General features: G+C 33.2%; 5 protein-coding genes and 3 pseudogenes across 10 annotated transcripts in view; 3 read left to right on the forward strand and 5 right to left on the reverse strand.

Moving 5' to 3' along the window:
• Positions 1 to 755, forward strand: part of LOC104720131 (bidirectional sugar transporter SWEET14-like) — a 37,899-nt gene extending 37,144 nt beyond the window's left edge. For both annotated transcript variants that reach the window (XM_087469221.1, XM_087469222.1), the window contains exon 6: positions 315 to 755. In XM_087469221.1, the coding sequence (XP_087325347.1) occupies positions 315 to 587 (273 nt within the window). In that variant the 3' untranslated portion in view covers positions 588 to 755. The remainder of the gene's footprint in view (positions 1 to 314) is intronic.
• A 606-nt stretch (positions 756 to 1,361) lies between these two features.
• Positions 1,362 to 3,410, forward strand: LOC104717770 (alpha-amylase 1-like; annotated as a pseudogene). The gene is made up of 5 exons (XR_015568490.1): positions 1,362 to 1,512; positions 1,614 to 1,746; positions 1,816 to 2,241; positions 2,383 to 2,777; positions 2,922 to 3,410. The product of XR_015568490.1 is annotated as an alpha-amylase 1-like (transcript).
• Positions 3,411 to 3,687: 277 nt separating this feature from the next.
• On the forward strand, positions 3,688 to 5,996 carry LOC104717769 (membrane-anchored ubiquitin-fold protein 3). Of its 2 annotated transcripts, none has more exons than XM_019231363.2 (4): positions 3,688 to 4,070; positions 4,188 to 4,421; positions 4,681 to 4,851; positions 5,637 to 5,996. In XM_019231363.2, exons 2-4 carry the CDS (start codon positions 4,292 to 4,294, stop codon positions 5,690 to 5,692), a joined length of 357 nt encoding a protein of 118 aa, XP_019086908.1. In that variant the 5' UTR covers positions 3,688 to 4,070; positions 4,188 to 4,291; the 3' UTR covers positions 5,693 to 5,996. The 2 variants fall into 2 exon arrangements, with proteins under 2 accessions (XP_019086908.1, XP_087325349.1); XM_087469223.1 differs by having other exon boundaries at positions 3,857 to 4,070; positions 4,690 to 4,851.
• Positions 5,997 to 6,858: 862 nt separating this feature from the next.
• Positions 6,859 to 7,287, reverse strand: LOC104720132 (S-protein homolog 20 pseudogene; annotated as a pseudogene).
• Positions 7,288 to 10,182: 2,895 nt separating this feature from the next.
• On the reverse strand, positions 10,183 to 10,710 carry LOC104717771 (S-protein homolog 20 pseudogene; annotated as a pseudogene).
• A 2,269-nt stretch (positions 10,711 to 12,979) lies between these two features.
• LOC104717772 (S-protein homolog 20-like) lies at positions 12,980 to 13,669 on the reverse strand. The gene has a single exon (XM_010435399.2). It carries the CDS (start codon positions 13,379 to 13,381, stop codon positions 12,980 to 12,982), a length of 402 nt encoding a protein of 133 aa, XP_010433701.1. The 5' UTR covers positions 13,382 to 13,669.
• Positions 13,670 to 14,064: 395 nt separating this feature from the next.
• Positions 14,065 to 16,908, reverse strand: LOC104717773 (protein TAPETUM DETERMINANT 1-like). 2 transcript variants are annotated; one of them, XM_010435400.3, is made up of 4 exons: positions 16,532 to 16,908; positions 15,609 to 15,799; positions 15,425 to 15,511; positions 14,065 to 14,598 (listed from the first exon to the last, which is right to left on the reverse strand). In XM_010435400.3, exons 2-4 carry the CDS (start codon positions 15,682 to 15,684, stop codon positions 14,252 to 14,254), a joined length of 510 nt encoding a protein of 169 aa, XP_010433702.1. In that variant the 5' UTR covers positions 15,685 to 15,799; positions 16,532 to 16,908; the 3' UTR covers positions 14,065 to 14,251. The 2 variants fall into 2 exon arrangements, with proteins under 2 accessions (XP_010433702.1, XP_010433703.1); XM_010435401.3 differs by having other exon boundaries at positions 16,121 to 16,541.
• Positions 16,909 to 18,443: 1,535 nt separating this feature from the next.
• Positions 18,444 to 23,838, reverse strand: LOC104717775 (protein MICRORCHIDIA 7). Of its 2 annotated transcripts, none has more exons than XM_010435402.3 (19): positions 22,908 to 23,838; positions 22,746 to 22,820; positions 22,609 to 22,643; positions 22,430 to 22,508; positions 22,200 to 22,292; positions 22,039 to 22,123; positions 21,813 to 21,888; positions 21,119 to 21,247; positions 20,774 to 20,872; positions 20,581 to 20,682; positions 20,176 to 20,331; positions 19,964 to 20,059; positions 19,803 to 19,854; positions 19,607 to 19,718; positions 19,439 to 19,509; positions 19,208 to 19,341; positions 19,046 to 19,099; positions 18,842 to 18,964; positions 18,444 to 18,739 (listed from the first exon to the last, which is right to left on the reverse strand). In XM_010435402.3, exons 1-19 carry the CDS (start codon positions 23,428 to 23,430, stop codon positions 18,659 to 18,661), a joined length of 2,175 nt encoding a protein of 724 aa, XP_010433704.2. In that variant the 5' UTR covers positions 23,431 to 23,838; the 3' UTR covers positions 18,444 to 18,658. The 2 variants fall into 2 exon arrangements, with proteins under 2 accessions (XP_010433704.2, XP_087325301.1); XM_087469175.1 differs by having other exon boundaries at positions 21,813 to 21,878; positions 22,908 to 23,808.

A 23,838-nucleotide genomic window follows, 5' to 3' on the forward strand; every position in this document is an offset into this window, starting at 1 on the left:
AACGTAGTATCATATATTATTATGGTTGGTTCACATTTAAGGGAAAAAGAGTTTTTTTTCCACCACCTTTTGTCTCTTTGCCCAAATTCCGTCTATTTAAAGACCGCTAATAATTTGATTTCAGCCGTACGCTACTTTTGCTTTATGTTTACAATCATATATTATATGATGGCGTTAAAGAAACCGAGAGTACAATTACATAATTTTTTTTGGTTTGTCGGCGAGTAATGGGATTACTGTTCCCCTCCAAAAACAAAATGGTTATTGCCTTAGTGGATTATTACTGATGATGTGATTACCTTTTGTTATTGAAGCTTCCAAATATATTGGGTGCGTTTCTCGGAGCAGTTCAAATGATTCTTTACGTCATATTCAAGTACTACAAAACCCCATCAGTGGTTGTTGATGAGACAGAGAAGCCCAAAACGGTGTCGGCGGATCATTCCATCAACATGGTCAAGCTTTCATCCACTCCAGCTTCTGGTGAGCTGACGGTTCAGCCGCAGACTAATCCTGACGTGAGCCCTCCTGTTCAAACTTATGGTGGTGACTTAGAGGATCAGATGGACAAGAAAATGTCAAACTAAATCAAGATTTTAGTTTTCTATTACGAATTAGTGGTTTTAATTATGTTGTACTGTTGAGTCTGGTTTCCCAAACTTGTCTTTTTTTTTCTCATCATTTTGTTTCGAAAATATCTCGGAATTGTACTATCCTTTGAAAAATTTATGTACGTCTATTAGAATTTTGTGAAATATTTTTGATGCTCTGTTTCTCGTTATTTACTTTAATAGTCCGGTAGATTTAAGAGGGTATGAAAACTGAAAAGCAATTAAATAACATGATCACTCACAAATCACATCTTTAAAAAGAAAAAAGAAAAACTTGGTGTATACATTAACCTCAACGTTGAAACTTGAAACCCCAAAAGAAACATTAACCTCAACATGTAGATGTAGACTACAATTAAATCGACCTGGACTAACTTTGATCATAAATTTAAATTCATATTCTTCTTAATTGTCATTTACCCTAACATGTTTAAACTCTGGGCTTTATAATTCTTCTAGGCAAAGTTAGTGTTACGGCCCAATCAAACAGCCCAAACAGCATATTTTGGCTGAATAGATCATGTTTCCTAGAATAATCTCAATCGTGACAAACGGAGCTAAAGGGAGGCCAAACTTGACTTAGATTTAGAGCTGATCTAGCCCTGGAAAGACTTTTTTTTTTTTGGTCTTAAAATCTTGGAAATGTATTCACATTTCATCCACAAGAAAGAAACAGATTGTAGAAGAAATTTACTCAGATAATGACAAGGACGTATCGTTTAAGTTACGTAACTCTACAAGATTGAGGCAGCGTCTCAATATAAAAAACACACACGAAAGCAGAGAAGAAGCAAATTAAAACCATCAGACAACAATGACTTCTCTCCATGCGTTACTCTTCACTTGTCTTCTTTTCTTCATCGTCTTCCCAACCTTCACGTTTTCCACCTTACTCTTTCAGGTAAAAAGTATTTTACACTTTTGCTTCTTTACATACATACACAGACTCATTCACTTATATATTGGGGTTTTGGTTTTATACAATTGTTTGCAACACAAAAGAGTTTCAATTGGGAATCATGGAAGAAAGAAGGAGGGTTCTACAATTCTATCCACAACTCCATCGACGACATAGCCAACGCTGGAACCACTCATATTTGGCTTCCTCCTTCTTCCCAATCCGTTGCTCCTGAAGGTTCTGTTTCTGCTTTTTACTCTTTTAATTAGTCTTTACACTCACTCCGTCTTCAAATTCAATTCTCAGGGTACTTACCAGGAAAGCTATACGATCTGAACAGCTCCAAATACGGCTCAGAGACGGAGTTGAAATCACTAATCCAAGCACTTAACCAAAAAGGAATAAAAGCTGTGGCTGATATAGTGATCAACCACAGAACAGGTGTGAGAAAAGACGATAAATGTGGGTACTGTTATTTCGAAGGTGGGACTTCCGATGATCGTCTTGATTGGGATCCTGCTTTCGTCTGCCGTAATGACCCTAACTTTCCCGGTACCGGAAACATCGACACCGGAGGAGACTTCAACGGGGCTCCAGACATCGACCACCTTAACCCTAGAGTTCAGAAAGAGTTGTCTGATTGGATGAACTGGCTTAAATCTGATATCGGATTCCATGGTTGGAGATTCGATTTCGTTCTAGGTTATGCATCTTCCATCACCAAAATTATACGTTCTGGTAAGTAATCAGATACGGATACTCATATCGGACCAACACTAGTGTCTAGCTAGTAATACTATAAGAGACATAGGTTAGTAGAATACTTATGTCTAACCTACGGACATAAGTAACTCACACTAGAGAGCTCTGTAGTTACTTCCTCTGTTTTTTTGGATACGTAGAATACTTCACCGGACTTTGCGGTGGGTGAGAAATGGGACGATATGAAGTATGGAGGAGATGGAAAACTGGACTATAATCAGGACCAGCATAGGTCGGGTCTCAAACAGTGGGTAGAGGAAGCGGGTGGTGGTGTCTTGACAGCTTTTGACTTCACAACGAAAGGGATCTTACAGTCTGCAGTCCAAGGTGAGCTTTGGAGACTAAAAGACTCGCAGGGAAAACCGCCTGGTGTTATCGGAATCATGCCCGGGAACGCGGTTACTTTCATTGAAAACCACGACACTTTCAGAACGTGGGTCTTCCCTTCTGATAAAGTCTTGCTTGGATACGTTTATATTCTTACTCATCCGGGAACTCCTTGCATTGTAAGTATATAGAGAGAGATACATAAAAAACTTCCATATATCTATTTTTAGTTTGTAGTGTGGTTTAATAGATTTGAATCATTTTTTGATAGATAGAAAATGAAAATATACTTGTTATAATTGATAGGTTGTTTATTGTTGCAGTTTTATAATCATTACATGGAATGGGGACTAAAAGAGAGTATATCAAAGTTGGTGGCGATAAGGAACAGAAATGGGATTGGTAGCACGAGCTCAGTTACGATAAAAGCAGCAGAGTCAGATCTCTACTTGGCTATGATCGATGAGAAGGTTATTATGAAGATAGGGCCAAAGCTAGATTTGGGAACTCTCGTTCCTCCTAGTTATGCTTTAGCTTATTCAGGCCTTGACTTTGCTGTCTGGGAGAAGCACTGACGCATTATCATCTATCATCAATGACTCATCAAATTCTCTATTAATAAACCGAAAAAGAAAAGAAGGTAATCGAATGTATCTTTTTCCTTTTTGTACAAATATAATGAAATTAAAATGATAAAGAAACTAAATTAAGCACTAGTGGTGTAAATGGATACACACACACCAGTGCTATGTATAGAAAGAGTTTGGACAAAAGAGTTTTAAGTATGTATATAATAAGTGTTGGAGCGTCTCCATCGTGAGTTAATAAATAACTAACGGTGTTAGGATCATTGTAGGCTAAAAATTAAATCAGTTAGTGTATGAATATGGACAACTCAATACTTGAGATATTTGTGATAATTGAAATTTCATAGTTCATGACTTCATGTATAATTAATTTAATTGTGTATTCCCCCATCTAAAAATATAAAAGGCCATTTTTTTTAACATACATCAAAAATATGAATTTTTAATCACAAAGAATACCCCATAAATCAATTTATGTTCGACAAGACTATTAAAAAGATTTGGAACATACGAAAAAACATAGTGCCAAAATCTAGAAAAAAAAAAAAAAAAAGAAAAAAAAAATATGGTGGGAACAGTTTAACTTTTAACAGGGGGTAAAAAAATTCAATTTCGAATAAAACGACAGCGTTTGAGAAGGACGATAAAAAGTAGAAGACGTCGGCTTGAGAGAGAGAGAAGAGTAGTAGAAGTGACGACGCAAAACAAAAGAAAAAAAAAAGAAAGGGTGAAAACCGTCGGCTTGAGTTGAGAAGGCAACTTTGGGGTTATTTGGTGCTGGTGGTGACTCTTGAGAGCCTTTTTCGTTTTCGTTATTCATCACACCTCCTCAAATTAAAAATTAAAAAGAAGATCCGAAGACGATATCGGAAGCTACGATTCTTTGTATCTGAATTTCTTCTCAGTTTCATATTCCTCTTTTTTTTTTTTTTTTTTTATTTTGGGGTCGTATATCTCAATCGAAGCGAGAGCTCTGATTCTCGTTTTTTTTTTTTCTTTCAGATCTGAAATAATTGTCTTCGGTGGTTGGGTTTTTGAGAAGCGGGATTGGTGATCGGTTAGGCGGTTATCAAGAAGTCAGAGAGAGAGAGAAGTCAACGACGGATATGCCGGAGGAAGAGTCAATAGATATCAAATTCAGGCTGTACGATGGCTCTGACATCGGACCTTTTCGGTATTCCGCGGCGTCTACTGTTGATTTTTTGAAGCAGAGGGTCGTCTCCGATTGGCCCAAAGGTTTGTTTGTTTAGGGTTTTCTTTTAATCTCTCCACTAGTTTCGTTTTTTTTTTTTTTAATTGTCTTTGAATCTTGCAATTACCGGTAGAAAATGGGAAACTTTAGAGCTGGAGTAGATGATGATTAGTCCAGTTTTTTGGAAGTTGTAAAGAGTATGAGAAATATTAAGTCTTTTGGATCATTTGTTGTGAGTTGCAGCTTCTTTAAAATGCTCAGTTTACTTTTTTTTTTTTTTTTTTTTTGTGGTTTTATCTTTAGGCAAAACAGTTGTTCCAAAGGGGATAAACGAAGTGAAGCTGATCAGCTCAGGTAAGATCTTGGAGAACACTAAGACTGTTGGACAGTGTAAGACACCATTTGGAGATATTGCTGGTGGAGTCATTGTGATGCATGTTGTTGTACAGCCCTCTCTTGCTAAATCCAAAACAGGTTCTCTCTTTTTTGCTTGTTCTATGTTTAAATGTTCTTCCTGTCTTGTATATCATCAATTTTTTAACTTTTCATGGAGATCAAGCTTCTTCAATTTATTTCTTTCTCAAGTCTTGTGTTATTTATCTTGTCACTTGTATGGATTTTGATCTTTGTTATATGGCTCAACTTTACTTCTTATAATGTTATCATCTACCTCTAGTCATACATACTCGAGGCTGGTCAAATTTCATAATAGTGTTCATCAACTAGATTTTGCACATCAGCAAGTGACTAGGATCAGTACATTGTTTTTTATTTTCTGGAAGCATACTTTACTGACTCAATCAACCTCCTATCAGCGTAGATGCATCAGGTGGTTAGTGGTCTTTACCTATTTTTTGTCTTCACAGAGTGAAAAGATACTTATCTACCATTCATTCCTAGGTTTCTGGTGTGCTCTTTGTTCTTTTTTCTGAGTGAGAAATAAAGCAAAGTAAGCTGTAAGCCTACCAAAGGCATGCCATGAGGGAAAAGAATAGCCTGAATTCATTACTGGTCGTCATGGGTCAACAATTAGTTTGACTGACATTCGTTTATTCAAACCTGCTAGACGATGGCTCTTACTTTTTTTTTTTTTTCAAATCTTCTAGAGAATGGATCTCACTTTGAAAATAGTCGTTGCTAATCTTTAAGATTTGTTTCCATGTTGTTTATTATAAACAATCTTGACAAAGTCATGAATACTCGAAGACGGTGTTGATGAATTCGAACTAACACTTGAATGTTTGTTTTTGATTGAACAGAGAAGAAGGTTGATAAAGCACCCAAGACGGTAATCTGCACATGTACCATTTTGTGAAGGGAGCAAGACATGTATCATACACACGCAGTCTCAATTCTTCCGGTACAGAAGAAACCAAAAAAACAAAAGAAAGCTAAAAAAAAAAAGTAAAAGTAAAGCTTCCGTCTAAAGCTGTGGAGTTTTTTTCTATCTTTGAATGTGTAGAAAGAAAATGAACTAAATTCTTTTCAAGGTACCTCTTGTTTCTTATTTGTTTTTCTCCTTACTGTCCCAATGTACTGAAGTTGTATAGGTTACTACTAGGTCGATTACGCGTGATGAAGATTTATTATATACTATCTATCAACAACATTAAGAAAAACTCTGCCTTTAAATATTCAGTTCTTCCGTTCACATCACAATAATCATAGTACTGGTGAATTTGCCTAATGGCCAAATTTCTGTACAGTCTTTTTAACTCTCTAAATTATCTCGCTTTGGCTATATAAAATTCTGAGATTTTTATTAGATGTTTTGTTGACCAAACCGTTTTGGTGCCTCTTCCGTTCAACCTTTAATTATCCTTATTAAGTGAGGTATGCTCTTAATGTGACGACAATAAACAAGTGATCTGATCTACTTGTTTAGGAGGTTCTTTCTCTGTTGGTAGTCTTCTCCTCGGGGGTTAAGTCAACTTATTATGACCCAATCGGCTTTAGGGTGTGTTCTTGCTCCGGATTTTGACATTTTCTAGCTACTAATATGCATCAAGTTTGATATTTTGCTTTATCTATCAATGTTGCTCAAAACATTCCACATCTAAATTATAAAGAAAAACAAAAAAAAAGAAAAGAGGACAGTATGGTCTGGATGATTCATCACATATTTCAGTATCTATAAGGCTCTTAATTTCCCTAATTCTTTACTATACTATTCTAGAAAAAGAGCAGGATTAGTATCAAATCCTTACTAAATTTCCTTTCACAGCCGAGAAGCAGGTCGACATCAAAAGCCCATTCTTAATCCAAACTTGGTCCAAATGAAACTTTCGTTCTTAAACTAACCAGTTTGCATCTTTTGTTTAAGGTGTAAGTGTATATGATGTTATGTCTTTTTATAATGTTTAAAATTTATGTCATGTAAGGCTTAGCAAACGGAAAGTGTTACGATGTTAGTGTAGTAAAAAGAAAATAATACTACCTTTTTATTCTTTAGCTTTTAAATATGATGAAACCTTGTTACAACGGTAGTCAAGTAGGAGGATTCCAAGGAAAACATTTTTCCTTACCTTTTAATAATCTACATGGACCCTTAGGTCTTATACTCCAAACACACGGATTATCTTGACATATACCTAGACGATAATCTCTGTTAGCATCAAAAATATCAAACCATTTAGATTGACTTCCCCTTGCCCATTGAAAGTGACAAAAGAACAGAGTGGTCTCCCAAAAATTGAGGTTTGCTTGAAATCCCCAGTGTTGATGAGGAGCTAAATAATGTGCTCCGAGATCTTTGTCTTGCGATTTGCAGTATAGTCCTAATTGAAGATTTTGACCAATATCATTGATGATGTCAACATTTACATGTCGACTAGCCTCACAGAGACCACCAAAGAAAAATACAATGAATGTGACACTAAATATGAAATGAAATGCTGATAAACGACACATAATAATATTGTTTATAATAATAACCTGTGAATGTTTTATAAAAATAAAAGTATAAGTTTTAGCATCTCATCTTTTTATACTCCATGGCGCTGCAAAAAAAAAAGGCTTTTAGCGTCAGTTTTTATTTACCTTGATGTCACTTAATAACCGAGTTGAAAAACTTAAATGTTAGTTACAAAACTGTCGTGTCATTGACCTGACTTTAAATTATTTTGCTTCATTTTAAAAAACGATATAAATATGTTTAACGTCAAATACTAGCGTCATTTAACGGATGGAAGGGAGTACATATTTTAACGACAGTTTCAAATTGATGCAAAAACATTCTATTTAAGTCTTTTTTCCTAAGCTTTTGCGTAATAAAATTGACGACAAAAAAAATATTGTCTTTTCCAAAACTAACATACACAGTAGTACAGTACACACGACCATTAATGTTATTTTTTTCACTAAATTAAATTAAAATAAGAAAAAGCTGAAAATAACAATAAATTCATAAATATTTAATTTATTCTATTAAATAAAAAGAGAAACTATAAGCTCCTGTCTACCTAGGATTTAACACAGCCAATAGAGATTAGCCGTCACACTAATTAACATTATTTAAAATTTTCAGAATTACCTATATTAAGATTTTTTTAAATGACCAATCAAGATCAGTCATCTCAATATTTAATATTTTTGAAATTATTTAAAATTTTTATATTATAATACTTATAAATAAGTGTATGTACAACGTCCTATATCGGCTAGAAAGGTTTAGACGATGGATGGAAACTATTATAAATAAGATTAATATCCTTCCAACTACGAATGAACATGAAACTTGATTTATCAAGCGTCCAAATTTAAAAGTTTTATTTGGTTTATTATAGCAAATGAAAACTTCCAAAAAGTTTCAAAATATTATAATATTTGAAAAGTTTAAAGTATTAACAATATTGAAACTTAAGATGTAGTTGAAAAGTTTAAAATATTATAATTATTGAAACTTTTAAAAGATTCAAATATCTATTGAAACTTTTAAAAGATTCAAGTATTATAAATATTTAAACTTAATAGAATGTTTAAAAATACTATAAATACTTCCATAGAAAGTTTAAAATATGATAAAAAGTTTAAGTATCATTAATATTTTAACTCTAAAAAATGTTATAATTATTTAAACTACATCTAAAGTTTAAAATATTATAAATATTTAAACTCTATTAAATATTTAAAGTTTAAATATTATTAAATATTATATATTCAATTTTCAAATATCTTATTTATCTTCGTTTGTGCTTTTTATATCTTATGAACGTTAATACATGTTTTTGTTTATGGCTTTATAGATGAGTTGATATTCTTTCAGTATTGGTTTAAGAAAGAAGGATTGACGTCGCAAGACCTAGATTTGATGTTGTTTGAGTCAAGTTTTGGGGTTTAAAGAAGAAGAATCGACGACAATCACAGATGCTTTATTAGCTATACATTTTTGCATTTTACTTTCTTTCCAAGTAATTTATAATTTTGTAGTATTAACGATTTTGGTTTGAGAAATTATAATTTTGTAGTATTAAAGATTTTTTTATTTGAGAAGTTTCAGTACGTGTGAACCTAAAACCGAGTAAGTATACAATGAAAGTATCAATAATTGAGTGCATGTGGTGACTATGTTGGTTTTCATAAATTGCACAAATTAAACGAGAAAAGAGGCAATGATTTTGGTCGTGGAATTTGATTGGTTAACAAGTTATGTGGTAGTCTAAAAAAGAGATTTTGAATGATTATTCAGTGGAAGAATGTGAGGAAGCTGACGAAGAAGATAAAGAAAAATAGTATAACGTTTAAGTATAAATTCATGATTTTTTATCAGATTTGAATTTTTAAAAGAGTATAACGTTTAAGTATAACGTTATATATTTTATATTTTTTTAAATTGTGTGTTTGAAATGTTTTTTTTGTCTTAATAGTAATTTAAAGGTGTTTATAAGATAATATTTCATAATTATCATCAATCATATATAATATTCATCAAAATATATTAAATAAACCCATCAGTTCAAAACCTAATCACTGAAATAATAGCACGCATAACAAGTGTCAATCATCTGGACACAAAACAATGAAACATACATGAGATCTAAGACTCCAAGTCATGCCCATGATTTCAAACAAAACAATTGGTTTTGTCTGGTTATACTTGGTTTTACTTTTTTTCTTTATTATTATTTATTGGTTAAATAAAATAAACTGATAACCTAGATTTGTGGCTTAAAATGATCTGGAATTATTAACTCGGAGAGATTTAGATTTCAAACTTTTGATTTGGAGAAAAATAAGTTTCAACCTTTTTTTTGGGATACATATAGCTTAGGGTCAAAATTTGGGAAACTACCTCACATAACAGAAAGCAGGTCAACATGAACCTCATTCTTAAACCAAAAAATTCGTATGAAACTCTCGCTCTTGAACCAATCGGTTTTCATCTCCTTATGTATTAGGTGACCCCAATAGGCTTGTTCTATAAGGTCTTGAGGGTATTCAAAATTTCATACTAAATTAGTTTCCAAGCATATAAAAATCAGAAATATATTAACGCAAAATCTAATCATAATCTATCTTTTTTTGTTAATTTAATATATTAAGGATTAACAAAAAAAAATGTAATCAGCGACTTTTGCATATAAAATAAAATATATTTATGAATAAAATTTGATTTCGATTTAAAGACATAAATCATAAATAAATGATATAAATTATACATTTTTTTGTCAACTAAACATTATTTATAAAAAAAATAATAAAATTGGTAGCCCAAACCGGAAGAAAAACGTTTACAAAGAAGCTACTAAAAATGTTTAAAATTTATGTTATATAAGGGTTAGCAAAGGGAAAGTGTTACTATGTTAGTTTAGTAAAAAGAAAATAATACTTTTTATTCTTTAGCTTATAAATATGATGAAATCTTGTTACAACGGTATTCAAGTAGCAGGATTCCAAGGAAAACATTGTTCCTTACCTTTTAATAATCTACATGGACCCTTAGGTCTTATACTCCAAACACACGGATTATCTTGACATATACCTAGACGATAATCTCTGTTAGCATCAAAAATATCAAACCATTTAGATTGACTTCCTCTTACCCATTGAAAGTGACAAAAGTATAGAGTGGTCTCCCAAAAATTGAGTTTTGCTTGAAATCCCCAGTGTTGATGAGGAGCTAAATAATGTGCTCCGAGATCTTCGTCTTTCGATTTGCAGTATAGTCCTAATTGAAGATTTGGACCAATATCATTGATGATATCCACATTTACATGCCGACTAGCCTCGCATAGACCACCAAAGAGTATTACCATGAATATCACACTAAATATGAAGTGAAATGCCGATGAGCCATACATTATAAATATTTTTTTCAATAATAATTGTGAATGTTTTATAAAAATGAACTTTAAGGTATAACATCCCATCTATTTATACCCGGTCACATTTGAAGAATGATTGAGATAGTCAAAGATACAGTATGCTCTTTACTTTCGTATATGGAAATGTCTTTATTTATTTATTTTTGTCAAAATAGAATATCTTTTATTTGTAGAAAGAAATCAAAGAAAAATGCTGACCAAAGACAACATTCCATGGAAAGCATAATTCCTGATCTGTTAATCCAAAGACATGGTTGATGTTTGCATCTTTATCTCTGTTACCATCTAGATTTATTTCTCTATTTAAAATGATAAAAGAATGGAGTAGTGTCCCATAAGTTATTCAAACCATTTTTGAAGTGTTGAAAATTAATTATAGAACTAGATGTTAATCTGCGATATGCCGCGGGATAATGTTTTTAAAACTAACATTTAAATTTTGAATAATATTTATTTGTTAATTTTGTTAATTTTTTATTAGTGTTTGAGATCGTATAATTGTATTGATTGTTATCTTTAAGATTTAACCCGTATTATATTACGTAACAATATTTGTCTAATATTCTAAATTTTTAATATTAATATTGATTTTTTTTCAATTTCAACTCTATTTCACGTAACTTTCCTCAGTTCAGATATTCAAGTTTCAGTTTTCCTACAAATTTGGGTATATCTATATTTTATTGTTTTAGTTCATGGGTTTATTGTATTTTTGTTTCTCTCATATACTATGTAGTGTACTCTAAGAGTTTTGGCAACAAAATTTGCATAATAATTAATAATTGTTTAAAAATTGGGTTTGATAAAAAAAACAAATGTTTTTGAAACTTTGTTATCATTTCATAACCCAAAGATACTTTCTTTAATAACAAAGAAAAAGAGTAGAGATAATTCTCATCTGTTTACTCATATAATATTGTATAAAGAAATAAAAAGTTAACCAAAAAAACCAATAATAGTCTTTGAAATTAAATTCAACGCAAGAAAACAAAATAAAGCAACCAAACTTCTTCTCAACCTCGATCCTAACAAATTATCTACAAACATAAACAAACGCAGTATAGATTTTGTTGTCACATAAACCTTTGGAACGACTTGTCTATTAATTTGGAGAGCAATTCACAAATGTGAAATCAAAAGAAGCGGGCAAAAAAAGTTTTCGTTTCTTTTTGGATGATATAGCTTTTCCGATTTGGTGTTCTTAGCTGCTGAACATGAAACGTATTATTTTTATTTTTATATTTTTTTGTCAACAAAAACGCATTTATAGTGCTATAATAAGATGTGAGAGATTTTATATGTGACTGATCGTCGAAAATCTTGTTGGGCAAATATACAATCTAAAAAAATATCACAATTAGGGAATAAAGTAGAAGTTTTAGTATTTAGCTAAGGATTATACCATTAATAAGGAGTGTATGATTAGTAATTTGTTTTAATTTGCTATATTTTCTTGATTGCATGTATAAAAATTTTAGAAACTAAGGAATTTATTTCGATTTAAATATGTTACGTAGCATTAAATCATCACAATGGATTTCCTTTTCTCTAAAAATCTTACTAATAACTGATTGTTTCCACTGAATGGTGTTAAATATTCATAATTGATTTTTCTTATCTATAAAAATTCTTATACATAAATATTAAATCAAATTTTCATATTAAATTGATTTCCCATAATTTTATTTATTGTATTTTATGCAACTTTTTAAGGATTAGCTTTGTAAATAACTTTTTAAGTAAGTATAAATTAAAAGGTAGAACACCAAATGTACTTCAAAAATGTTATTATATATATATATATATAACAAAATAATTTTTGTTTTTTGTTAATTTTTTAAACTGTAAAGAAGATAATTCTAATCTTACTCTATAAATAAAAATTTTGTTTATTTTTTTAAATGGTTAAAGATAATTACAAGAAATATAAACTTAATTAACTTAATACCAAATTATATAAATTATACAATCAATTATCAATCCTAAAAGAAAAATGATTCTAACATGCTCACCCCTCTATATAAAAAATAGTGAGTCATATATATTCACTAAACAAAATTAGAGTACATTAAAGTCTGGTTGATTAATCACATATTTCAATATATGTAAGGCTCTTAATTTCGTCTCTACTATACTATTCTAAGAAAGCGCAGGATTGGTATCAAAAGTCAAAACCATACTAAATTACCTTTCACAACCAAGACATCAAATGTTGGTGTAGTAAAAGGAAAATAATTCTTTTATTCTTTAGCTTATAAATATGAAATATTGTTACATTATTATGCATTCCATGGAAAACATTGTTCTTGACCTGTTAATCTACATGGACCATTAGGTCTTATACTCCAAACACACGGATGATGTTCACATATATATTGATCTCTCCTAGTTGCAAGAATATCAAACCATTTAGATTGACTTCCCCATTGAAAATGACAAAAGAACAGAGTGGTTTCCCAAATATTAATAGCTTCTCTAAATCCCCAGTATTGATGAGGGACTAAAGATTGTGATCCGAGATCTTTGTCCTTCGATTTGCAATGTAGTGCCAATTGAACATTTGGAACAATGTCATTGATGATATCCACACTTACATGCCGACTAGCCTGGCATAGACCACCAAAAAGAAAAACTATGAATGTGACACTAAGCATTATATGAATTGCAGAGGAGCCACACATTATGAAAAAATTGAATGATACTTATCAATGTTTAATAAAAAATGAACTTTAAGTTTTAGCATACCATCTTTTTATACTTGATAGTCTTGATTACATACATCTCGCGAATGAATGATTAAGATTGTCAAAGATAAGCTAATATTCTATACCGTTGTATATGCAAATAATAACTTTTATTTGTAGAGAAAAAGGAAAGAAAATGCTGAACAATTTTGACCAAATATATGCTCCCTTTATTTTGTTATCAAATGAATATTCATTTGTTATAGAAAACGTATATATCACAAGTCGTCGTAATCTTAGCATTAGCAACTTATAAAGTTATAAATGCAGACAGACATAAACTAAGTTATAAATGCATGCATAAACCCTTTGAAACAACTATTTCATTATACTAAATTACTCTCTAAACATAAAAGAAATTGTATTTTATTAATTAAAAATCAATATATTAAAGCTAAAAATAAAATCTTCCTAAAATATACTTATTATATCTTTCTAATATATTTTTGTTAATTGTATTGATCAAAACCAAAACCTTTTTAACCAAAACCTTTTTAATTATGATGCCAAAAAGAGAGGGAGGGGGTAAATCTACTTTTAGATAAACATACTGTAATTGTATTGTGTCATAGAGGGATGATGGTATTCGTAATAGTTAAGCTTTATAGAGGGAAAAAGAGTTTGATAGATTCCTTTTTTTATATACTTATATATAATATCACTGTTTCCACATCCCAAGAGAAGAAAAAACAAAAGTGGATGATGGTATTCGTATGAATAAGATTAATCTCCATATTTCCGTATCTAATACGACTCTCTTAATTTCCCACAGTTTATCCTATAAGAAAAAAAAAGAAAGCAAACAGCCTAAGAGCAGGTGACGAAGGCGACAGAGAGAGGGTAAGGGAAAGTGTTGGCGTAGTGAAAAGAGAGTGTGGAGCCATAAGGCAAGGGCTTGCCGTTGTTGACAAGACAGTCGTCGTAGTGAATACGCTTGAAGACTCTTGGGTTAATCAACTTAGCTGAGCTAAACCAACCGCAGCTGATGTGGATCCTCGAAATAACGCATCCAGACATACACATGTTGGTAATCTCTACCGTGTAACCTGGTATCCCGCTCGGCATTGGTTCCGTTGCAGCTTGGTTCACCACTATGTCTGTACTCTTGCACTTGTCTCCTATCCTCTCTGGCTCTGCCCTCCTTTCTGCTTTTCCTTTTTTTTTTTCAAAATAAAAACAAAGGGATTTTTTAGTCTATATTACGTAGCTACATTGCTAAGAAGATAACAACAATTTTCGAAATTATTGAATACACAAAATAAAAGACTCGAACTAATCTAACTCCATTTTTCTAGTAAAACTTAATGGAATAATAACCAAAAATTATTGGAGTAGAAGAAAGAAAATATAAAGAGAAATACTATCAATTTGACAGCTGGATGAAGTAGGAAGCTTTTTAAGCATTGCTCTACTCTACAGGTGTATGCACTCTAGAGTCAATAGTCAACAAGTCATCAACTAATTTCACCAATTTTTTTTTTTTTTTTTGTTTTCACTAATTATAACAAACAAGAAGAAAAAAATAGATTCAAGAGCATTTGAAAAACTCAAATCTTAAGATGATGTTATTTGTATTTTTATTATAATTCCACAGATGATATATAATAAGTCATGAATATATATATAGGGTCCACAAAAGTATAACGAACAAAAGAAACAAAAGGGGAGCAAGAAAACACAGACGTGCGAAAGACTGACGACGACGCTGTGACAAAAAAAAGGACTAAACACATCAGGTAAGGTGTGTGTGTGTTTACAGAAGAGCAAAGAGAGAGAGAGAGAGAGAGAGAGAGAGAGAGAGAGGAAGAAGAGGTTCTGATGCAGCATACAAAACAAAACAAAATCACACCATTTCACGAGGGATCTTAACCAAAAATGGAGCAAACAAAGACAAATTTAACAAAACTCAACACAAAAGTTATATCAATCATCGATTTGGCAAAAGTAAATAAAAACAAAAATCAAAAGTTTCAAAATTACCAGGAGAGAGAAGAAGCATCTTCCGATGCGAAGAGCTAGGTAACGTCGTCGTTTTAGTAAAATCCAGATTACCTCTAAGCTTTACCCCTGTGTTTCAATTTTCAAACCACCACGACATTAGCCAGTGTTAAAACTAACAACAAAGTGAAATCTAAAATCTGAATTAAGGAAGTCTCGGTAGTACCGGAGGCGAGAGCCGTGCCGTGAAGAAGAAAGTATGAGAGAAGTATCGCCGAAATCAGAAGTCGCCGCCGGTTCATGTGGTTAGACGTCGGGAAACTAAAAATATAGCTGATGATGATGAAAGCTCTGATTCTCTCTCTCGTCTCCTTCTCTTGTTCCGTCAACGTCGATGTTTGACTATTACCGGAAAATCTGTAAAAAAAAAAAAAATCAGAGGAAAGAGAAGAGAACAGAGTATCTCTCTATCTATAAATAAAATCACACGACTAGTCTTGTCTTTGCATCAATCGTATCAAATGAACAGTTAAAAATCATAGGAAAATGGAGATTTTTTTTACGCGGCCCCTCATTCAAGGAAGGAATCTGTTGCAGAAAATTTTCAAATCCTTTTGACCTAAAAAATTGAAAAGCGAAATGTACAGAGACACAGAGAACAGAGAAACAGAGAAACAGAGAAACAGAGAAGCTTAAAAACCTAAAATCAGAGAAATCGACGGCGAGATGATGCATTACCGGATTTAACTAGTTTCTGGAGCAAAACAAAACTTCATCGCAAAAAGTGAATAATATACTAAAATCAAAATCAAGCAAGGATACGAAAGCGATTCAGGAATCGTATCGTAAAGCGAATCAGGAGACAGAGATGAATCGTATAATAAAAGCGACTAAAATGGAGAAAAAAAAGAAGTAAGGAATCTCTCGATCGAGTTTCTTGGGGAAAAAAAAAAAAGCAATTCTGAATCTGACGGAAAACGAAGAGAAAGCTGGAGCGTAGTGAAACAAACAGAGCAAACAAACAAAAAAGTATCAACAGAGAGAGAGAGAGAGAGGATGATTGAGAAAATTCCAGAAAACAAAATATACAAATCTCCTACAGATTCCATGTACTCCGTACAGTTTTTAAAAAGAGAGTTTCTCACTCACCTTAAGTTTCTTCGTCTGCAAGTGGTGTCGCCTTGGTAGAAGACGAAGCGATTTTTGAGAGAGAGAGAGAGAGAGAGAGAGTGAAAAGGGATGTGGGGATGGTTCTCGTCTGTGTATTACACACACTACAGTCGTATATATAGTCCTTTTTTTTTTTAGCAATAGTATTTTTTGATGAATTAAAATTACCAAATTTTTTGTTTTAAAACAAAAACATGGTAAAGGTACTCAATTTCGAGTATTATTAATTCACTTATATACGAATGTTCAATTAAATTTGATACTAATAGATTAAAACACTTTTTAATGTTTTCTTCATTTTTTTTGAAATGATGATTTTTAATATATGGTATAGAGTAGTGAGTCGTGACATGGTTAATGTGGACCGCTTTGATTGATACCGTTAGAAAACTTTAGGAATGAATCTCGCTTGTATCCATCCATCCAACCACAAATGGGTTGGTACGTTTATTACTGATGCAGTTGGTGGTAAACATATACTCGCAAGAAAGGAAAAACAAAAGAAAATATTAGGAATACTACAATATAAGGGTAAACACGTCATTTTAATAATTATGAACTAGTACTAGTATATTTTTATCTTGGATCGAGTCGGTCGTGTGATCAGATTAATGAAGGAGGAAGAAGATTGGGTAATAATTTGTATGCAAGTGTCGGTAGTATATTTTTATGAATGGGAATGAAATGAATGATTGTCTTATATTGTTTTATGATCAGATTAATGAAGGAGGAAGAAGATTGGGTAATAATTTGTATGCAAGTGTAGTAGTAGTGGTATTCAATTGTCACATCCTCACGTGGGAGTATATCAGAACCACACGAGTCTCTCTAACACGCGCCTTCAATTGCATTTATGATCTCCCCCCGACCATGATGTTTTTGGGTACCCATTTTTTTTTTTTTTTTTTTTTTGTTATTTATGTGATACTATATCCCTCCCTTTTGTTTTTATGATGTGTTGTTGTACCAAATGTCTATTATATAAACTTAAACCTCAAAAAAAATAAGGGAATAAATTGTTTCATTTTCATGTCTTTGGGAGGGAAAATAACTCTTAAATGGGGTTGTTCACTGCATAATCAAAAGATCAACCTAGATTTGATCTTGGTGACAGGGGAAAAAAGAGAACACTGATCAATTCGAGTCTAAAAACGAAAGTGAAGGCCAAACAAAACCCAAACCAACAGACACACAAGTAAGCCAAAAAAGCGAAATACAGAAGTGAGTTTTTTTATTTTCTTTTGACTGGCAGAGAGAAAAAACAAGGGACTCGCAACATGACAAGTTGGCTTCTTCGTTTTCAACATTTGCTTTCATTTTTTTTATATATAAAAAATCCCTAAAGAGTAATGCAAATAGTACTATTTTAACAATTTTAAAAAGAATAATAACATCCCATATATATTGTTATTATTTTATGCATTTTGTTTGGGAATAAAGCAATAAATGCAAATCAGAACGAAGGCAAGTTTTTTTTCTGCTTTTGACAGACAGAGCACAATGTGTCATTGATAAAACAGAGTTTTGCAGGGGGGCTTTGGTCTGCTGCTTCTCTTTCAAACAAACCTTTGCCCATGCCCCTCCTCCTCTTCATTTATCTTTCATTTTGTCATTTTTTTTTTGGAATGATTCCCACTTCTTTAGTTGACCTTATTTAAAACCACACACGCTTCTCTTCTTAAATAATAATATATGAAAAAAAAACTTTTAATCCCTTCTGACATCAAATAAACTAGACATCGATTCTTTGTATAGTCATATTGGTATGGATAATATAATTGAGCCAAGATCTCTACAAAGTCAACCCAAATTAATACTACTAATTTTGGTTGGTTTTCACGTGGAATTCGTTAATGTTACCGAAATGACAGCTGCTAAAGCTACAGTGAAGTTTGTAAGGGGAAAAATAAATCAATCAAAGGTCAAAAACATTTATAGATGTTACAAATTTCCTATCAATAACACTAATTTACAACATGGTATCCAACCCAACCAGACCAGGTCGAGTCACAAATTTAATGGAGATGCTAGAGAAGCCTTATTAATCAAATTGGTTTACACAAGATATACCTTTTGTCGTAATCTAACCTCCCCATATATGCAAGTTCAATGTCTCCAGTTCGGACCTCTAGATCCCTCCAGCTTTTTAATCTTATTCAACAGATCATCAATCGTGTTCGACGCTTCCTGCAAATGAATTGTTTTAGGTTTTGTTATTTAAGGTGGTGAGCATACAAAATGATAACAACACTAGTTAACCAAGAAAGGTTTGTTTCATGAATAAAGAACCTCTAGCTTATTTCTCAGAACTTCTTCCTCCCCATCACGTCGGTCTCTTTCCTCTGAGAATATCTGAATCAGATTCGCTTGCTCTTTGTTCATTTCTTCTATCTTTTGCCTTGCTAATTGAACCTAAATTAACCAGGAAGGAATCCATCAGGCTTGCAGAGAAACTGTCGAGACAGTTAAAATGTCAGAAAGTAGGGACCACACCTCAACTTCAAGTGCCTTCCTACGCTCTTTCTCACGCCGCAGCTCCTCTTGCAACTGAGAGTGTACCAAAGAAAATTGAGAAATCTATTACAATGGAAAGGTCCTTGAAAGGATTTTCCTCTAGATTTTAGATTTGAGATTTTGGTGGGAGTATATATATACCTGTCCACCATCTTTCCCATCATTTACACCATTGTCCTCTTTATGATTTGGAGAGTAGAACTTGTCAGAAGCTGGGGTAGGAGTTTTGCTTCTTGTTTGAGCAAATCCCTCAGGATAATTTTCTGGTGATGAGTCTAACATCCACAAGACATTGTTACATGATTGTTCTCTACAAGTAAACTCTCTAGAAATGTGGTATGGACGTTATAAAACCAATAAAAGACACTATACCTCTGTGATAATAATCGTTTACAGTCTTTCCATGCCTAGGCGCATAGCCAATTTTGTGACAGTTGTTCCTCCTGATCAAAAAAAGGAATGGAATATTCTTAGCCCTGAAACATTCATGCCCGGCTCAATGAAGCTGGATTTCAGAACAACTTGAGAAAAGAATCAGACCAGTAATTCTTCTGCATTTGAACTAGTCGTGACTCAAGTCTAGAGAGAACTGTTGTACGCTCAAACCCTTGTTTATCATGAGCAGGCTCGACAAAATTAGCTTCTAGAACACCTATTAGCAGTAGAAACTAGCTTTGTAATCTTCACATAAAAAGTAAAAAAATAAAGTAACACACCTTACATATAAAACAAATACCTATGACCCCACGACCATCACTGCCTGCCGCATTCCATATCCTCCAAAATGGCTGATAACACAAGTTAATAAGAAAAAGAAAAAAACACAAGAATATGAGAATCTACTATTTTTCTTAAATATCATTTGGGAAGCAAAACGCCATTTAAGTAGAAGGAAACCTTGATGAGCCGATTTTTGTGGTAGACATTAAAGCCTTGAACATCAACATGATGTTTTGCGTCCTTCACAAATCCAATCATTACAATAGCAGACATCTGATCAAAGAAGTTGTGCACGATACCAGTTTTATTATATTATAACTAAAAGATCATGGCTTGTAATAAATAAAGAACTATATGAAGGCTAGTTTTATAGAGTTACTTAAACTTACATCTGTCCAAACTCCATATGATTCTGACTGTGGTCGATATGTGATCTGCTCAGTCTGCATCATGTCATTCACAACGCTATGGTGCTCAACATCTTTTCCCCGTAGAATGATACGAAACCCAGGTGGAATTCTTAGGTAGAGGATCGATACATAACTCTGGGAACATGTCAAAAAGGATGTGAGAAATGAATTTAGAATAGAAGGACATGCAGCTAATTGAACAAGATTCATAATAATAAACCTATTCAAGCTTTTTTTTTATTTTGACAATTATCGTAATTACTGAAATGTTTTGCCTACTGAAATAATCACTATAATTGAAATACTACAGATATACATACAGTCCTAACTAGCATGAGACTGACTAGCACTACTTTGACAAAAAGACATCTGACTTGTTTATACCCTTAGTGAGTGTTTGTATGTCAGGAAGTGCCTAGAATTAGGAAACTGAGAAGCCATTTTAATGTTCTTCTCTTCCCGATTGACGCCTCTAAGTTGAATATCCTGCAGATAAACAATATGATATGCATAAAAATTCTTATGCATCATCATCTCACAATAGATCTACATACATTGAGCAAATAAAAACACATACAAGCGGATCAGCATCAAAATCAAGTTCTAACATCCCTTGATCATCTTCCCACATGTTATATATAACTATCCGTGTGCCACGATCCTTCATCAGATCAAACTACAACAAATGAAGCAACAAATTAGTGATAACATTTGTTCACAGAGACAGTCAAAGGGTGGTATTAGATGAAAACCCACATCAAATGAGTGGTAGAGAAAAAAAGAAGATCATATAGCTAAGAATGTACTACAATAATCACTATAATTGACTCATCTTTTTGTTTCCTGGGTTGTAACTCTCATGGCAAATTTCATTGTATGGATAAGTGACTTAGCAACTGCTTTGAACAAAGGGGAAATATACCTGATGAAGAAGATCTTCTTCACTAGAGAATGGCGACCATTGAACTATTGTTTCCACATTTTTAACCCAATCACTAAGAGAAGACCGGATTATTTTACTCCACCCAGAGTCCCTTCTTTCGTAGTCAAGCTGTCATTATAAATCACATTACAAGAGAATATAAGGATAAAGTGAATACGGAATTCATCCATGAAAACGCAAAATAAGGGGAGTTGCTAAAAGGATGGATAAATGGGACGCATAACCGGATATGTTAAAACTGAAATACGAAAAAAGGGCTCATGAGATCGAAATAATGAATCATAACTAGAGTTCAAATTCATCTAAATTAAAAGTATATGTTTTGGGCATGAAAAAACATCTTCCTTCCATGGCAAAAGAGATGTGTGGACAGTTAAAAAACAAAGCTAAGTTACAATGTTACCAGCAGTACTGAAAAAAAGTTACCAATTGAGATACAAGCTAAGGTACTAAAAGAGAAGGAAACATCACGATTCTCTGCCAAAGGTTTTATCTACCAAGCAGTACGATTTTTGTGGTAGACGATATATCAGAACTCAGAAGAATCAGGTTGTGGAGCCAAGCAGTTAAATGGAATTTCATATCAGAATACTACTTAGAATAGGGAAACCAAGTGGCAGACCATGGAGTTGGTCACACACAATGTCACACAAGTGAAACAAAGAAAGATTACCATAGGTACAACAATGTCCTCCTTTCCTGTGCTCCTGAGAAATGTATATGATAGGAGCCCAATGCTCTGCGTAGAGCTAAAACCAACATCAAGTAAAATAGACTATAACAAAAAATTACAACTCCAGCTGTTGTTTATATTCTAAGGTAGTGAGAATACAATCGAACCAAAACGAGTAAGAACATGATAGCCAAAAGAGGTAACATATTGATGATAACCAACTAACCTCTTTCCATCTTTTCCAGGGCAACGCGAGAATACAATGACATCTGCTCCAAGTCTCATTGTACTAGTCTTAAATCCATTGCCATCTATAAGCAATAAATGAATTAAACGTGTTTCTGCAAACATTTTGATATAAATATCACTCGAGTTTTTAATGCTTACATTGTCCAATGGTGTTTGCAATTTTGCTTTTGGCGGAGTATCCTAAAGACATGCATTGTCGCATTTTTTCAGGATCCATCCCACCCCCGTTATCTGGATGTCAAAACATAAGGATTCTCATACATGAGCATCGAGAAGTGGACGAAAAAGTGTTGCAAATTAGGCAACCAATAACGACATGAATAAAACAGGGAAGAGATTCTCTAAGATGTGCTAAGTAAAGTGTATACCTTCAATTAATAACATTCTGCTTCCTGCTTTGTTGTTTTCAAGCATGTCTACTTTAACATAAGTAGCACCACTAGCAACCTGATATAACCGAGAGAAAACATTACTACAACGCATAAGTTGAATGCACTTCAATCTGTCTAATACAACAACATTATAACAAGTTAAGAAGCTAAACAACCTCATCCAACGCATTGTCCAAAAGCTCTGCAAAAGCTGCACAAGAGAACAAAAGAAAACAGATTAAATCAACGAAATAGAGGGATGCAAACTCATTGTGTAAAGCTAGCTCGAATAAAGGTTGATCAATAAAGATACCTCCAAGAGCCCATTTGTGACTAGTTGCGTTAGAATGTAAAAACTTAGGATGGACTCTTACATGATCAAAGCCACCTGAAACACCAAATATACAGTGTGACATAAGTATCATCAACATTCCATATGACTGTTTAATGAACAAAGGTAACATTTGGTTTTGACCTGAAGAAAGATCCCAAGTAGCGCCAGGTGCTCCTTCATAATCTCCAGCTTTCCAGAACTGCTTACAACTACCAACCCTCCCGGACACGCCCGAGGACGGCGTCGGCGGCGGCGGCCGCGGAGACATAGGCCTGAAGACATTACACGGATTCGCGGGAATAGCATGCGTCAAATTTACCGGCGGAGGATTCGATTGGCCGAATCCTTCAGGCAACGATACAGCCAGCTCATCAACTGTTGTTACCTTCTTCACATTACTCCTACCAGCAGCTTCCGAAGAAGCTCCAAAAGTAGTATCTCTTGCTCTCTTCACACCGACGAAGTTGCCAGAATCATATCTTCGGTCAGGTCTTCCTAATACTTGGTCTAACCCACCGGCGATATCTCCAATGTCAGAGTCATCATCGCTGCTACAGAGATCGACAACAGGAACAGGTTCTCTTCCGGGAAAGCCAAACGGCGAAGTAGTAGTAGAAGAAGGTGGAGGAATCTCTCGCTTCACTTCAATGTTATTATCCATCATAAGTAACGATGAAACAATCCAAGAGAAGAAACAAACACTTAAAAAAGAGGAAGAAGATGAAACCGCCGTTTCAATTATTAAAAAAGAAAACAAGAATTGAAGAAGGAGAAAAAGACAAAGCAGGAACACTTTTTAAAATCTTTGCGACACGGAACACTCTCTCTCTCTCTCTCTCCCTTCTGTTTTTGGTTCCACCGATTCGGCTTTTGCCAACCCTCTCAAAGTGTAACTGACTGAATTATATATACTTTTCCAAAATTAAACAAACTTTCCGGGGAAAGAAAAAGCGTACGAATTTGAGTCTCTCCTCTGTTCTCTAAAATCTTGAGAAAGGGAGAGAGAGAGAGAGAATAGAAGTAAAGGCGAGAACATAATCACAACTGTAAAGGCTTTTTAGGGTTTTTTTTT

Source organism: Camelina sativa, chromosome 10, assembly GCF_030686135.1.
Source record: "Camelina sativa cultivar CO46 ecotype springtype chromosome 10, ASM3068613v1".
Lineage (NCBI taxonomy): Eukaryota > Viridiplantae > Streptophyta > Magnoliopsida > Brassicales > Brassicaceae > Camelina > Camelina sativa.

Coding starts and splice junctions, on each gene's coding strand:
- LOC104717769 (XM_019231363.2), top strand. CDS start 4,292: ATGCCGGAGGAAGAGTCAATAGATATCAAATTCAGGCTGTACGATGGC. Junction 4,422..4,680: donor CGTCTCCGATTGGCCCAAAG/GTTTGTTTGTTT, acceptor TTTTATCTTTAG/GCAAAACAGTTGTTCCAAAG. Junction 4,852..5,636: donor TCTTGCTAAATCCAAAACAG/GTTCTCTCTTTT, acceptor TTGATTGAACAG/AGAAGAAGGTTGATAAAGCA.
- LOC104717772 (XM_010435399.2), bottom strand. CDS start 13,381: ATGTGTGGCTCCTCTGCAATTCATATAATGCTTAGTGTCACATTCATA.
- LOC104717773 (XM_010435400.3), bottom strand. CDS start 15,684: ATGAACCGGCGGCGACTTCTGATTTCGGCGATACTTCTCTCATACTTT. Junction 15,512..15,608: donor CGGCACGGCTCTCGCCTCCG/GTACTACCGAGA, acceptor ATTGAAACACAG/GGGTAAAGCTTAGAGGTAAT. Junction 14,599..15,424: donor GATGCTTCTTCTCTCTCCTG/GTAATTTTGAAA, acceptor AAAAAAAAAAAG/GAAAAGCAGAAAGGAGGGCA.
- LOC104717775 (XM_010435402.3), bottom strand. CDS start 23,430: ATGATGGATAATAACATTGAAGTGAAGCGAGAGATTCCTCCACCTTCT. Junction 19,100..19,207: donor ATGGGAAAGATGGTGGACAG/GTATATATATAC, acceptor GTACACTCTCAG/TTGCAAGAGGAGCTGCGGCG. Junction 18,965..19,045: donor GGAAGGCACTTGAAGTTGAG/GTGTGGTCCCTA, acceptor TGGTTAATTTAG/GTTCAATTAGCAAGGCAAAA.